This window comes from Spermophilus citellus, assembly GCF_964194105.1.
Source record: "Spermophilus citellus genome assembly, chromosome: 9".
In the NCBI taxonomy this organism is placed as follows: Eukaryota; Metazoa; Chordata; class Mammalia; order Rodentia; family Sciuridae; genus Spermophilus; species Spermophilus citellus.
Genome location: NC_138191.1, coordinates 18,439,023 through 18,454,996, shown reverse-complemented (window position 1 = coordinate 18,454,996; position 15,974 = coordinate 18,439,023). Strand labels below are relative to the sequence as shown.

Below are 15,974 nucleotides of genomic sequence, written 5' to 3'. Positions count from 1 at the left end.
GCTAAGTATGAAATTCCCCAATTCCCACAGACAGACAACATCCCCAACCGTTAATAAGGACATTCCATATATTTAGGACTTGGGATGTTTGTGTGTTTTCTGGAGAAAGAATTTTCCCTTTACCCACCCCACCACCAACCCATCTTAACCCGCCTGCATCATTGGAATTCATCTTCCCACTCCTAGAGGTCCCTTTCTCTGGGGTGCCCAGGGTATTGGTAATTCATGGCTGCTCAAGAAGAGCTAAGAAAAAAGGATATTGAAGTGACAGCAAGAAGAAAGACTTAGGGATTTAAAAAAGAAAAAGAGTTCCCTAGTGTCAGAGTATTTTTAATTAATCGCTCTATTTATTAAAGATTAAAAAATACATATCAGGTGACTATTTAAAAATGTGCATCATGATTTTAACTTAATTCTGTGGTTTTTGAGATCACAGATAACAATGAGTGCTTGTCACAGGCACTCAAATATTTATTGAAGGAATGCATAAAAAAGTCTTTTTAAGGAAAAATCTAATAAGTAGATTCTAGCAGAAGAGGGGCTGTCTTCAGTGATCCCTGGAAGGGCAGTCGCAGGTCAATCTCTGATGTCTACCAGCATTGACTAGGATGTGTGAATCCAACAACTTCCAAAAATAGCAACTATTCAAAAACTCAGGTCTAAAGGTGAACCAACCAAGGAGCCTCCTCCTTCTCTCAGGGTCTTAGGGAAAGTCATCCTAGTGAATTTAAAAAGTAACCCATCACCTTGAAAGGATAATCTCTTCCCAGCAGTAGCTGCTCTGCAACGCTGGAGGGGAAAGTTCTCTTTCTTTGGGTTAAAGTCTTACTGTTGAGCTGGTAGCCAGAGACCTAAGAAGTCCCTTCATTCTAAATGGAGGAAGCATCTGAGAATTGAAAATGTAGATGGCGTCTCATTTTATTCTAGTCTATGAACAAACACTTGATTGGATCAGACACAAAGTGCAGTGTATCTGGTTGTCTTCTTAACAAGTTTTATGTTACAGGCATCGTTTTAATTTAACACAATTTCAACACTATGACAAAATGGTCAATAAAATATAAATGTGCTTAATTTGTTGAATTTATACATTTTTTACAGAAAATATTCAGAATAAATGAGCCAATGATTCTCATTAGATACATCAAAATTTAAAGGTGGGATTTTTATTATGACTCTTGCGCTCCTCATACAGAAAGACAAAATTATTGTTATAGAGCTACTGAATGAGGTTCACTACTCCCCAATGATTTCACAAATTACAGCTTCAACTAGCTATAAAATAACCAAATCAGTTCTGATGTGGCCATAAAATTAAGCCTGAAAAAAACAGTGAAGTAAATCAGCCCTTAAGAATCATGTTGTTGAACAATATATTCTATATAATTCCATTTGTGTCAAAAAAAAATCTGTATCTGTTTGAATATATGCATAGCAAAGGATCTTGAAGAATATACGTTAAATCATCATGAATATGTATCAAATGCAATAAGGGTCATGGGACAAAGAGGGGAACTTTCACATTTTACTTTCTATAGTTCTTACAACAGAATTTTATTCACTGTTACCTCTGTTAAAATGTATATATAGGGCTGGGGATGTGGCTCAAGCGGTAGCGCGCTCGCCTGGCATGCGTGCGGCCCGGGTTCGATCCTCAGCACCACATACCAACAAAGATGTTGTGTCTGCCGAGAACTAAAAAAAATAAATAAATATTAAAAATTCTCTCTCTCTCTCTCTCTCTCTCTCTCTCTCTCTCTCTCTCTCTCTCCTCTCTCACTCTCTCTTTAAAAAAAAAATGTATATATATAAAATACAACCTACCACACAAAGTTAAAACCAGTATCACATCATCTTACTTTTATAAAGCATTTTGCCCTAAAGCATTTTGTTAGCTGTCGTAAATTATGACTTAATTCAAATCAAATATTCAGTAAAAATCTAGATTTCCTGTTGGGGTGTTATACCTAAGGGGCTACAAAACTTCATACTCTCCTTTTTCCCCTTTTTGAGAACCGATACATAACAGTTGTCTATGTTTGTGATTTACAATGTGCTGTTTCAATTACACAATGTGTACATTCTCTGGCAGTCATTAAAAAAAAATAAAACAAAATAAAAAGGAGTTGATTGTCCCCCGGCCCAGGCCAGGACAAGGTGGGTGTGTTTTGAATGCAACAGAGAAGGTTGCTCAACTCCAGGTCCCTTCCCTCTCCCTCTTGAAAGTGCTTTCTGGCAAAGTCAATCAAGGTCACTAATGCAAACAATTCACTTGCAAACACCACCTAGGTGGTCCAAGGTCCCTAAGGCCCAAAGCAGCACTTGGAGTCCAGAAGCTGGCCACACTGGAGATTTTCAAAAACACCAAGCAGTAACACCACTTTCCCAGATGGCGGATGCAGGACTCAGTAACTAAAGGGCCAGGCACATGTGTTCTTAGGTCATCAGCAACCCAGAGTGCAAACCTAGGTTTTTGCTTCACAGCTGGATTATCTCAAGCGTGAGCGAGCACACTAGTTATCACATGATTAATTACTTCTTGGTAAATGCTGTCTGTCTGGGAAACAGATTTCAAAATGTGAGGTCCTGGGGGCAGGGGAGTAATGAAATGGGTCCTTGAGAAGTAGGAACTGGAAGCCTGCCTAACACCACAACCTGGCCAGCAGCGCTGCCACAGGTGTACCAGGGCCAGACTGGGCACAGAGCCAGTCTCAGAGGTTGTCACGCCAGAGGCGGTAGCAGGCTGCACTCTGGAGTATTGGACGGTGGGTCCCAAGCAAGACAAGAATCAATGCACAAAGATTAACAAGGACTTAGGACAGGCCTGGGCAGACTTCAAGGCATCAAAGAATTGTTGTCAGAAAAAACACACAACCATTATCAGATTTTTTCTTTGTTTCTGTTTTATCAAAGGGGAGGATCCTGAGGGGAAGCTGGGCACCCCTAGGAGACTGGACACTGATTTCTCTGAGTTCAGTTTTGTTAGAATGTCTTCGATCTGATTATCTCTGGTGCATAGAGGGACAGGCCAACCTTCACTCCCACTTCCAGGAACGCCCAGGGGACCCTGGCCACTTCTCCCAGGGCCCCTCCAGGATACCCAATAGCTTTCTGCTATTTTCCACCTACCTCCAAACCTAGTCCTCAGGCCAACTGACTGCTCTGCTCTTACCAAGCACTGCCTCTCCCGCCCCCAGCATCTTCAGACTTTTATGCGTCTTCACCCTTCTACAAGTCTTCTCAAAGTGAGCCCAGATGGTCCACGACCCCATAATCCTACCAGGACATTACTCTCCTAGTACTTAAAAAATAGCCCCAAATCCCAGCTCTACCAGAGAGCCTCTCCAAATTGACCACTCGCTGACTCCTCCAGCTTCATCTCTCTCCTCCACAGAAAACTCTCTCCACTCCACCTAATAAACTGGAAACAAGACCAAACTTGCCTCTCCCCAGGAGACACCGATCCTCAGAGAGCACAGACTGTCAGTGTCTTCCCATCCATCGGCAAAGCCATTTCCCGTTTGTTTCTCTGGTGGCCCTGGATGACCATCTCCTAGAGAGCAGGGGCAGAGTGGTGAGCAGCTAGGCCGCAGTCAACTCAAAGAGGGGAAGAGAGGGTGTTCTGGTAAATTTAATTAGAGGGCTAATAGAGGTTTAGGCAGAAACTTGGCTTGAATGCTCATTTGTATAAAAGCCTATTATAAAGGTTTTTAAAATATATCTGACCACTTTCCAGCCTGGGTGGAGTTAATATAATTTAACCTTTGATATAAAACCTTGCAAGGCCCCGGGCCCATCATTCCCTTCTGCTACTATAATTATAGATGCGGAAGATGTAGGGGCTGGGCCGATGATTGCTTGGAAGCTAATTTGTAGAATAAATCCTTCCTACTGCATCTTGTGATTTTTTTTTTTTTTACCTTTCTGAATGTGGAGTTTTAAAAAATCAAAACAAAATCCCACTTAACTGAGGATTTGGGTTGAGGGAGCTCCAGGGCCAAGGTCTTTGTGCAGTGCCTACCACTGTGGCTCACAATTAGTCACTTAATAAAGGGTTCTTGATGAGGGAATTCGGCAGCATGTGATTTTCTACAACTATAAGCTTGATTTTGATGTAACCACTCCTTTCTTTGAAAAATCAGGGGCATTCACACACAGGTGTCCTGAATTTCTGTAAATTAAAAGCCAACCTTTTACAAGGAATAGCTGTGCTTACTTTGAAGCAGCAAAGAAACAGGTGTCTGCTCCCGGCAGGTCAGAAACTCCTAAAGGAACCTACAAGTATTAATCAAGGAACCACAATTCAAGCAGGCACAGGGTCCCCAAGACAATCCAGCAACGGGAACCCCTTCCTTCACTCCCAGGCCTGGGCTCCGTGGAAGGGGTCTGAGCACTAGGGACCCATTCCAAACCCCAACCCCAAACTCACTATAATCTAAATCAATTTTCCTATCCAGCATCATCCAACCTGAACTGGTCCTTATGGCCACTGGTCACTTCTTCAATCCCCAAAAGGCCATTCCAACCACCACCATGACTGCTCACCAAGCAAAGACAAACACTAATACATGATGGATATGATTGGAAATCGCATGCACTTCCTGTCCAAATCCTACCCATTTCTGAACATTCATCCTGCGTCTGCTAATACACTGTCTTCCTGAACCACCACCACCTACACTGAACTATACTTTGAACTCTGCAAGAGTCTACGGAGAGAATTCAAGAGGTATGTGAACTTAAATGGAGGAAAAATTATCTCTCTATTTTTGCTGGCCTCCAAGTGAACTTAACAATTCCTTTGATTATGAATGGGAACGACCAACATCGTAACATCTCCAGCGCCTGTGATTTGTCACAATAGAAATCACATCCTTTCATATCACAGTGGATACATATACCCCAAAATACCATTTATTCTTATCACAACGCCAGAATCATAACAAGGGTTAGGCCTGCTGGTAGAAATTATTTAGTTTAATGTGTTCTTAAAGAGGTATATTGCTATATCATAAATTTAATTTTGACATTTTGATAGCTATATTTCAATAAAATTTATTTCCTTTGTTATCCCATGCATTTTTAAGTTTATTCATTTTTTTAAAATATTTTTTAGTTGTAGATGGACACACAATATCTGTATTTCATTTTTATGTGGTGCTGAGGATCGGACCCAGTGCCTCACGCATGCTAGGCGAGCGCTCTACCACTGAACCACAACCCCAACCCAAGTTTATTCATTTTTAAATGTTATGTCAGACAAGGTCCATAAGATTCACCAGACTGCCAAAAGAATTCATGGCACAAAAATGTGAAAAACCCCTAACTCGATGGAATAAACTTTGTAAAAGTTGGATTCAAATTCAGGCTCTGCCAATTTCTAGCTTTTTCCTTTGAACAAAATTACTTAGTCTCCTTAGCCTTGAAAGTCCTCATCATGATCAACAGAGCCAACATAAAGACAGCATTTATCTTCTGAAGGCTGGAGGTATAATTCATTGGTCAAGCAGTTGCCTCATATGCAAGAGACCCTGCTTCCAGCCCAGCACCACAAAACAAAAGAGAAAGATGCATTTGTCTTGTAAAACCATTCACTCATTTAAAAAATTTAACTGAGCACCTACTTACTTTTTGCCTGGCACAAGGCCAAGTTTTTTTTTCTTTTATTTTGCTTTTTAGTTGTAGTTGGACACAATCTTTATTTAATTTATTTATGTGGTGCTGAGGATCGAACCCAGGGCCACGCATATGCTAGGCGAGCGCTCTACCACTGAGCCACAATCCCAACCCCAAGGCCAAGTTTCTAAGGCTACAGTGATGAACTAAACATGACAGAGATGGCCCGTGAGCTGTCATCCAGAAAGCCATACTATGTAAAACAGCACAGTGGCCAACACACAAGCATCCCATAACATTATAGTACTCACTGCTAACATTGCACATGTAGTATTTAATATATGCCCATTTATGTTGCTTTTAGGTAACAACTCGTGGTCCACTGAGCTTATGTTTCTCCCACTGGGTTTCTTAGAGGCTGAGGCCAGACCTTTTTCTCACAGATGAGGCTGCTTGTTAAATGATAGAACAAAGGATTTGACACCAAACAGTCCTGGCTTCAAAATTCCACTCTATCACTTCTAAAGGTTGTGGCCATGGCAAAGAGCAGTAATTGACCCCCAAATCTATTTTCTCCTTTCCTTAAAGTAACAGGTCCTCGAGTTTTTGGCAGATCCCATGGACACTTAGGACAATACTTTCCAGACTCCCTTGCAGCTAAGTCTGACCACATGACCAAATTCTAGCCAAGAGGAATATAAGCAAAAGTGGTGTGCATGACTTCCAGGAAGTATCCTTAACTCAACAGCGCTTGCCCTTCACCAACCCTTTCCTCATTCCTGATGGCTGGGGCTTGAATGGCCATCTTGGATTCTGAGGTGATCTTGAGAGTGGGGGCATGCACAGGGGACGAGTCAGAAGAGTCTGGGTCCCTAACACTATGAGGCCCTATATCAACCTGATCAGTAATACATCTTAGTCAAGTTACTGAATCCCCCTGGACTTCAATATGCCCACCTATTAAAAAAAAATGATAATACAAGGTATCGATCTTGCAGTTGTTTTGAGAGCTTGGTTCACAGAATAGGACAGAGTGAAGAGAGCTGGTTTACTGCTGTTAGAATAGCAACAGTCATCTTGCTGCAATGAAAAATGTAGCAAATGGAGCATCTTAACAGTCCTGAGTGCCTACAGGTGACTCCATGATGCTCATAGCTGAAAAGATGCTATAGGTTTGGATCATAGATGTCTTCCAAAACCCATGTGTCACAGGCTTTGTCTCCAGGTAGTGGTATTGAGAGGTGACAGAACTTTTAAGAGGTGGAACTAGAAGGAAAGAAGAGATAGTGGAACCAGGCCCCTTCCTCTTCCTCCATTTTCTGGAACTGAAGTGCATGTATTTTTTTTTTCTACCACAACCTTCTGCCATGATGTGCTGTCTTGTCACAAGCTCAAAAGCAACATGGCCAATCAGTCACAGAGTAGAACCTCAAAAACTGTAAGCCAAGTAAACCTTTCTTCTCTAAGTTAATTGTGGCAGGTATTTGGTTATAGTAACAGAAAGCTGACTAACACAAAAAGCATCCTAGCCAGTTGAGTCCTCCTGATAAGAATTCCCTTCTTTGGCATTTCATCAGATGATCCTTAGAAAGGCAAAGTGTACTGTCTCTGGGACAGTGTTAGGACAGTGGTGTTTGTCTGCCCACAAATCGAAATCTTCATCCCTTCCTTGAAAACCTCTCCTTGAATGCCCAAACTACCTCCCTTCTCTCCTCTGCCTCCTCCTCCTCCGCTTCTGTTTTTGATCTCCACAGTCCTGCCTCTCAGCCCAGACCCACCAGTAGATCAAAGTTTCTTTCAGTCTGTTTTGGAAGCACGCTCTGGCCTCCCCCCTAACTAACTGAGAAGTAAGTGATCTGTTACTCCCATCCTTTTGAAACAAGAGGCTTCCCAAACTCTGCAGAAGAACTTCTTTCCCCTGGAGGAAAATGTAAGTGATCACTCGTCATCTACAGGTTCTCCTGTGTTGATCCAAAGACAGCCCATCCCCTTCATTTGTCATGGCTAACACTTTCAAAGTCATTTCAACTTGTTTGCAACTCCAGCAGCACAGGTCTGGGAGGTGGGACTCTTCATGGTACGCAAAATCAAAATTTCTGTGTCTAAAGCTTACATTCATCTCTCCTGATTATTCTCTTCCTGTTCGTGCAGATACAAATCCTATTCTCTTCTCCCACACTGTTGTCATTTTTCCCTGTCACTGTCACCCACATAGGCTGCTCCCAGGCACTGACAGAGCACCAATCACCCTCTTCCTCCCTCCTCATTCCCTCTTCTTCGTACTCAAACCAGCCCTTACTACCACTCCCGTCTTCTGCCCCTCTGGCTCCACCTCCTTTCAGTAGTGGAGATGTTACTGTCCCCCTGGCTCGCCCAGGTTGAGAACTGAAACAAGGACTGTGGCAGCAGCCAATGGTTCCAAGGTAGGTGGGTCACCCAGGGCTGCAACGGCAGGCAACAAGATACAGCATTCAGAGGGCAAGCCTCAGCCAAGTAGCTTCAATGGGACAAAGACATGAACAGGACCAGTATCCCAACAGGGAGTAGAAGATGAGCCTGACCCAAATCCTCGATACCCGCAAAAGAAAAGAGCAGAAAAGCAAGGGCTACTGATGCCGAGCGAGAGTCACAGGCATCTCAGGAGATTTTACCCTGTGTACCCCTGCACATAAGATCACAGGATTCCTAAACTCAAATTGCTGCTTTCTGGAGACTGGCACCCATACGTCTCACACTGAAGAGCATTCGGCCTTACCCAACTTTTTGCGAACAAAATTTGATTCTACATGGGCTCAGAACCTTGGGATTCTTGGCTGTTTTAAATTCACATCGTACATTAGTTCACGTTACATGTTAATTCACATTACACAGCAAGAATGCTGACGCATGAATCAAACTGCTCCAGACTGCAAGCAGGAAATAAAAGCCCAAGAAGGCTTTGTGATCCCTCCCCAAACACCTTCCCCTTCTCCCAGGTGAAGTCGGAGCCAGGCCTTCTCCCCTGCCTTGCCGACAGTTATCTGGTGTTAGGGAGTGACAGGTGCCACCAGTAAGGCTCAAAATCAAGCAGAGATTACCAAGTGCATCCACGGTTCCAAACGTCCCCCCTCTCACCCACGTCTGGCCTTCTGTCATTGTTCCCCATTAAAACCACCTTGATGCTCATTTTCCTCCACGGCACCTCTTGGCACAAGAGGGTGGAGGTGGAGGGAAAATGACTGCACCCACCCAGTGCCAAGGGCCCAGCTCCACTCCACGGCGGCCCAGAGAGCGAACAGCAGGGAGAGCAGCAGGCTGCCTTACATTTTCTTGAGCAGCCAAAAGAAACAAAAGGCACAAATGTCACATTTCCTTGTTCCCATTGGTGGTTCCTTCTCCTGCCCTGGGGTCCAACCCTTCCACTCAGTCCTCTTTCCCACTCCAGCCACACACCCCACTCCACACCCAAGAACTCTCAAAGGGCTTTCCTTGTTTGTGTCCTTTCGAATCCACATGAATCACTAATTGCTGATTCAGATCCAGATATTCAGTGAATGACACATACAGGAGAACAAACACAAACACGGCACTCAGAGGCTGGCAAAGGGAGGGCTACCTGCCTCCTTGCCTCTCCTTGCAGAGAGGAGGCGCAGAGACGGCATCCTGACTCACAGATGGGCAGCCAAGGGCTAAACCAGCTGCCAGGCTGGGATACTCGTGTGCACCGAGCAGTCGGGCTGGCTCTACTGAACTCACACACTAGCTTCCTCACTGAGCCACGCGTGGGACTATTTGGGAGAGTCCAAAGACTAATGCCTGGGCCCCAACCCACAGCATCTGCTTCCACTGGTCTGGAGCGGTTGCCTCAAGATTTTTTTAAAGTTCCCTCAATGATATCAACATGGACCCAACTTTGAGAGTCACCGATGGAACATGTTTATCGTTAGGAGTTTCAGACTACTCAGGGCAATCAAGATGTTTAGACTATCTCATGTGCTTGACTTGCCACGGCAGCCCTTGGATGTTTTATTGAGACTCAGATGTCAATCACGGTGAGACTGTGCCTGGAGCTGAGGTGCTCTAATTCCAAAGTCCATTCTCCTTCCACACACCTGTTAACTCTCAGAAAGGTGTGGGCCATGCAGGAAAGCAAATTCCGGTGCCAAAAGATTGTAAATAAATTATGTAAGTGCAAAATACCTAGATTTAGAGAGGCAAACACCACAGGCAGCAGTGATAGATACCCTTTAAATGGAGAGAAGAAAACCATACGTAAAGGGAAAGGGGTGTGTCCACGGTTGAGGTTTGAGGAGATAAGAAGAGAACGCACCAGCTCCTGGCTAGTGAGTTCACTCTAAACCCAACATGCATTCTAAGACACCAAACTCAAGTCTTGCGGGGTGGCATGAAAAGCATGAACAAGTGTTGGTGGGGGTGTGCGCTTCCTGGGGGTGGATCAGAGGCTCACCACTTGGGACCACAGTGTATTTCTCCCACTCGAAACATTCAGACCTTCTCTGAGGGAACAAAAACCAAACCTAGCACACCCCTTACCAGGCAGTTTCCACTTCTCCAATCTCTCCTCTTGCTGAGATTCCTTGGTGAGGAGACACAGGACTAACATTCTCAAACACTTAGCCTACAGACCACTTAGGTAGGAAAAACATCCTTTCAACCCCATCCCACTTACTTCCCCCCCCCAAAAAAAAATTCATTATCACCAAATAGACTTTCCCGACAGAGTAGAAATTACATTGCCACTTCCAATTAGGAACGAATGCAGACCAACACACACATGAAAACACACTGCAGCATCCATGACAGTCCTACTCCAGGAAGCTAGTCACAATCCACATGCAGCCCTACACCGTGGATGTGCAGATGACAGACCTCACCCCAAGGCCCAGGACAGACACTTGAAGATCAGCAAAAATGTTCCTGCTTAAACACAAACACAATATGCCACCACTCCTCCAGGGTCAGAAATGGGCCTCTAGGTACTCTACTTCAATTTGTGACACACCAACTCCCTCCTGGTGTCGCCTGAAGTCGAGAGTGGATGGGAAAGAAACACAGGAATTACAGGAATCAAGAGCAGGTTAAACTTTCACATCGATTGCACTGATAAGCACAACCACTTACCCAGCATAGCCAGACAGCTCAGCACGGGGAGAAAGCACTTCATGTCGGCAGCCGCAGCAGCAGTTGAGAGGACACAACACAGGGCGCTTCCTCTTCTCCCAACACCTAATCTCTCATTTCTGGCAATCCACTTATAGCTCTAGAGAACAGTTTTGGAAATAGAACTTAACTCGGGAGAATGACCACGGGTTGAGGATGGCAATCAGAAGAAGGGCTCTGGGGGGTGGGGGGCGGGGGGAGTGGCAAGTGTGAAATGTCCCTTATGCTAAAGGAAGGGTCCAGAGCAATACGGAGGGCGCTCTAGGCTTCTGCCACATTGTGTGCCTTGTCATTTCCACTGGAACCGTAGATGGTGGTGGATTAATCCTCAATAAAAAGCGAGAAGGAGAGTCTGAGAAAATCCTTTCATCCACTGATTATACAGGAATGTCCTTGGCTTCGCAGTGAAGGTGTCTGTGATCTCCCTCATGCGGATTCCCCAAAAGGGAGACCTTGGACAGCCATATCAGCCTGGCTTGTATCGACAGTTTGGATTTCCTCATCAAAAAGTCCCTCTCCATCCATGGTGGTTACGAAGCTGTCACCTGCCCCACACCTGCCCAGGGCACACGAAGCAGGAGGGCATCCGGAAGCCCCGAAGCGGTCCCCCAAGACCAGATCTCTAAAACAAACAGAACAGATTCATTAAAAGCAAAATCCAACCGCTGCAAAACCCACAGGGGCCAAGCGCTGGGCTGCTCCGGACACCTGGGTCCCGTCCCTCGTCGAGGACGACCCATCTTTGCATTTCTGACCTTGGGCATGTCGCTACCTTTCCCTCCGCCTCAGTTTCCCTCCCCAAGTCAGAGCCATGGTAGAAAGCCCGATTGATTGTTCCTGAAATACTTTCACCCTCGGCTTCACTCCTGAGGTTTCCCGTCGCCTCCTACCGAGTCCGGCGCCGGGGGTGGCCCCACCCACCACCAGGGGCAAATCGGTCCGGGGCTCCGAGGAGGGACCCCGGCTCCCGGGCTCCACGCCGGCCCCCGCCCGGACCGACCGTGGGAGCCCGGTGCGCGCCGCGTCCCAGGTGGCCCCGCTATTGTTGTACCTTGGCGGGGGGTTATTTTTCGCTGATGGGAAAAGAGACCGGGGAAGAAGGGAGCCGGCGGCTCCACTTTCCGCTGCCGAAGCGCGCTCCCTGCGCGGTCAGCCAGCCCGGGGAAGGGGCTCGGGCCCGGGCCGACCCGGAGCGCGCCGCCGCCAGCCTCCGCGCCTCCCCCCGCCGGGCTCCGGGCGCCCCCTCCCCGCCCCAGCGCCGCCCGCAACCCCGCCGGAGCCTGACCTGGCCCTCCGGCCTCTCCCTCCACGCGTCCGTCCGTCTGTGGGTGGGTCGGCCGGCGCACGCCTCGGGGGACGCGCCGCTTCCTCCTCTCCGCCTGCCACCGCACCAGCCGCCGCGCTCCGGCCCCTCCCGAGGCCCCGCCCTCCCGCTCCAGCCCGGCCCGCGGCACCCGGAGAGGCCGCGCCGGGCGAGGGCGGTGGCCTCGGTGAGCGGCCCCGCCCCGGACCCGCCCCTTCCCCGCCCGGAGACCCGCGGGCGGCTGGGGCCTGGGGGACTCGCCCGGCGCGAGGTGGTGGGGGGAGGCACCGGAGGACCTGGGTAGAGCTGCGAGTGGACCGAGCGGCCCCGAAAGTTAATCAGCGGTTCCCACGCAGACCCCTGCCCGCTGGCGAGATGCACAGGCCCTTCCCAAAGCCCAGCGAAGGACTCAGGGGCGTGAAGAGGGCGGCTCCAAAGCGCGTCCCCTCCCTGGAAAACAAAAACAAAGCCCTTCCTTGGGGACTTGAATCTGTTCATGTAAGGTACCCCCAGACTGTGGCTTCACTCTCTGATGCCATCTGGACTCTGAAAACAGCCTGGTTTCTCCACTACCTAGTTGGGGACCTTAACCAGGTCATCTAATCTCTCTGTGCCTCAGTTTCCCCCCTCTGTTATATGGGGAGAGAAACCCATTTAGTTATGTGAGATGGCTAGGTCATACTTAGAAAGCACTTAGAACAGTGTCCCATACATCATAACCACTCAGTAAATATAAACTATTAATCTTTTATGGCTAATCGCCTTATCCAAGCAAGTGCTTTTTCATTCATTCAACATTACTGAAGAACAGGACAAGGTTCCTCTTGGAGCTGGCAGTCTAGTGAGGATACAGGCAATAAAACAGGCAAGACAAGAACAGTGTCCGGGAAGCACATCCCCCACAATCCATTATGGGGGACAAGGAGCCAAGTACTGGTCATAGGAAAACTAGGTAGAAACTGAAGCAAGAAGGAGGGTCCAGAGGAAGAGAAAGGAGGAAGGTGAGAGTAGCCACGTTAGAGAACCAGAAGTCTCTGTGGGACCCAGACTAGACTGTGAGAAACAATTGGAAGAACCAATTCTTAGATGCCAGAAGCGAGGGGGCTTTGTATGATGTGTTAAGGGGTCTGGCCCTTAGCCTGGGGCCATCAGGAAGACCCTGGAGTTCTTAAGTAGGGAGTGTGGTTATCAGATTGGAATTTTAGAAAGACCACTCTGTCCTCACCTTGGAGAGTGGATGGGAAAGGAGTTTTACCAGAGGTTGGGACAGGGGTGGGGTGGCATTACTGAAAAATCTAGAAAAACATGATGATGACCAAGATCACAGAAGCAGCAACAGAAAAAGAGGAATCCATAGGTCCCCTTGTGCCAGGAGGTAGGCCTCATAGCATACAAGAGAATGTGAGGAATGGGCAGAAACAATTATTCCAGCTTCAATGGAGATCAGGAGACAAAGGAAAAGGTTGGATATATTGTATGTGAAATGCCCAAGAAGCAGCCAGGTGACAGTGTCCAAAGAAGTAATCAGTGGTGGGTAGTGGGTGAAGTCAAAAACTCAAAAAGGGTTATGGGTTTGTAAAGTGATTTTCATCCTATCAGACTATATGACAGTAAAAGAATTCAATGGAAGGATATACTGATAATTCATTTATACCAAAAAAATAGTTTAATACCCCCAGTATGCAGGACAATGAAGATCATGCTATGGGGAATTCAAAGATAACTGGAGAGTCCTATGTTCTCTCTCCTCTCCCTTGGCTGTAAATTCCTTGCAGGCAGGATCTGCCCTTTAATTATCATTTATCCCAAATAACTCTTGATATTTGATCTGTATGTGTAATTGCATTATAAACACTTCAATTGAATTGAATTGAATATTTACCACATATGTAAAGTATTAAAAATCTCCTCTTGTGTTAATATTATCTCTTTTCCCCAAGAAAACTGTGACTCTGGCATCTCTCTGTTCTCGTTTTTGCTAGACGCCTTTATTTATTTATTGAGCATCTACTATGTATCAAGAAAAGTCTCTGCCTTCATGCAGTTTATACTGTAGTGTGAAACAGACAATGAAACAAAGGTATAACACAATGTGACATATGTCCTAAAGAAAAGTCAAGTAAGAGAATAGCGTGGGGCTGGGGATGTGGCTCAAGCGGTAGCGCGCTCGCCTGGCATGCGTGCGGCCCAGGTTCGATCCTCAGCACCACATACAAAAAAAACAAAGATGTTGTGTCTGCCATAAAACTAAATAATAAATATTAAAAAAATTTAAAAAAAAAGAGAGAATAGCGTGTGCATGTGGGAAACAGGGGGATAAGGAGAGGGATTCAGCTTCAGGTGGGTGTTCGGGGAAGACCTCTCAGAAAGGGTGACATTTGAGCAAAGCCCTGATTAGAAGGAAGAGGAAGCCTTGGAAATTTCTGAAGGAAGGGTATCCCAAGTTTAGCAAACAGCAAATGCAAGTATTCTGAAAATAATAGTTATGCTACTAGGTCTGAAATAGCATGAAAAAGAAGAGGAGATGTGATCACAGAGGCCAAATCATGTAGGACCTTAAAAACTCAGGAGAGTTTTGGTTCATCCCGGCTGCTGGAGAAGAGTGGAGAGTCAGGAGTGGGCATGGAGGAGGGATGCTGATTCCCAGCCTCTGGCAGGCACACAGGTGAGAGGCGATCATGACTTGGTCGAGAGCAACTGGAGGTGCTAGTGATGAAATGTGGGTGGAGTCTGGAAGCATTTCCAAAGTCAATCCAATGAAATTCTCTGAAGAATTAAATATGGTGAAAGAGAGGATTCAAAGAATCTTCTAGAAGGTCCACCTCAATCTACTCAGGAGCTCTCTGACCCCCAAAGCTGCCCAAACCATTCTCCAAGACTTTTATGCTTCCTGGGGCCTCTGCCTGAGGCTCCATTCTTGAACCCCTGCACTCAATAAACCTTTCTCAGTTCTTAATTATGTCCTTTCTACCCTCCTCCTAGAAGCCTTGAATCCCTTCTGAATGGTCTTTCACATCCTTGGCTTCCATGACCCCAGCAGATATGTTCTGGTTGGTTCGCACTGTAGCATTCTTTCTAATTTCCACATTTATGGAGCATTGTCAATATGCAAAGAACAGTGCTAACTGCTGGATAGGGAGAGAAAAGTCCAATTAAAAGAACGCCTCTGCCCTCCAGACAGAGAAGCAATTCGGGGAAGGAGGGATAACAGGGGCATGATGCTGGCCCCTTCAGGAATCATCAGCAAGCAGAGAATCAAATTGGAAAGAATCCTAAGGGAAGGAGAGAGATCAAAGGAGAGGAGGGCACACAAGTCCCCAGTCAGCAAATCTGTCTGGGGCCCCAGCTGAACATGAGCAGTTTGCTTTGGAACATTTTACATTTGAATTTTGAAACCTCTCCTGAATTGGCCTGGAATCAAGTGGATCTTTTAGACATTTTAGAAGACTTCTTGATCTTCTGCACTAGAGTCAAACCCAGAAGCCTGCAGCATCCAGGCTGAGGCACAGTGACAGGAAGCAGTGGGGTCCTGTGGACTGAGAGCACAGCGCCAGGAAGGCTGCCCGGCTCCAGACCAGCACCGCTGCTGGGAGGAAAAGTCCCTGGTGCCTGATTTCCCTACTTTTCGAGAAAATTGAGAAATCCAGACTTCCTTTAAGTTTTCCTAATTTTAGAAAATAGGGTTTAAGTCCCAACACAAAATTTGCTTTTTGACTAAGAGAGCGACAAATGCTACCATCAGTTTCAAACCTCTACACCCATGGGTGCTTTCATCACAAGGTTTATCTATAAACCAAAACAGCCTCAAGTTATATTTGGAAGGAAAAAAAGGGGGTTAGCCAAGTTGTCTTACGTCACCCAAAGTCAAGTCGGGGGCAAGAAATTTTGTCTAAAG

General features: G+C 46.3%; 1 protein-coding gene across 4 annotated transcripts in view; it reads right to left on the bottom strand.

The window, feature by feature from the left end:
- IGSF3 (immunoglobulin superfamily member 3) overlaps positions 1–12,201 on the bottom strand; it is an 89,893-nt gene extending 77,692 nt beyond the window's left edge. For 2 of the 4 annotated variants that reach the window (XM_081305561.1, XM_081305558.1), the window contains exons 1-2: positions 12,062–12,201; positions 10,738–11,398 (exon numbers count right to left, since the gene is read on the bottom strand). In XM_081305561.1, the coding sequence (XP_081161687.1) occupies positions 10,738–10,780 (43 nt within the window). In that variant the 5' untranslated portion in view covers positions 10,781–11,398; positions 12,062–12,201. Of the gene's footprint in view, positions 1–10,737; positions 11,399–11,666; positions 11,688–11,827; positions 12,016–12,061 lie in introns of those variants that run through there. The other 2 variants (XM_081305559.1, XM_081305560.1) reach the window with 2 other exon arrangements.
- Positions 12,202–15,974: the final 3,773 nt, after the last annotated feature.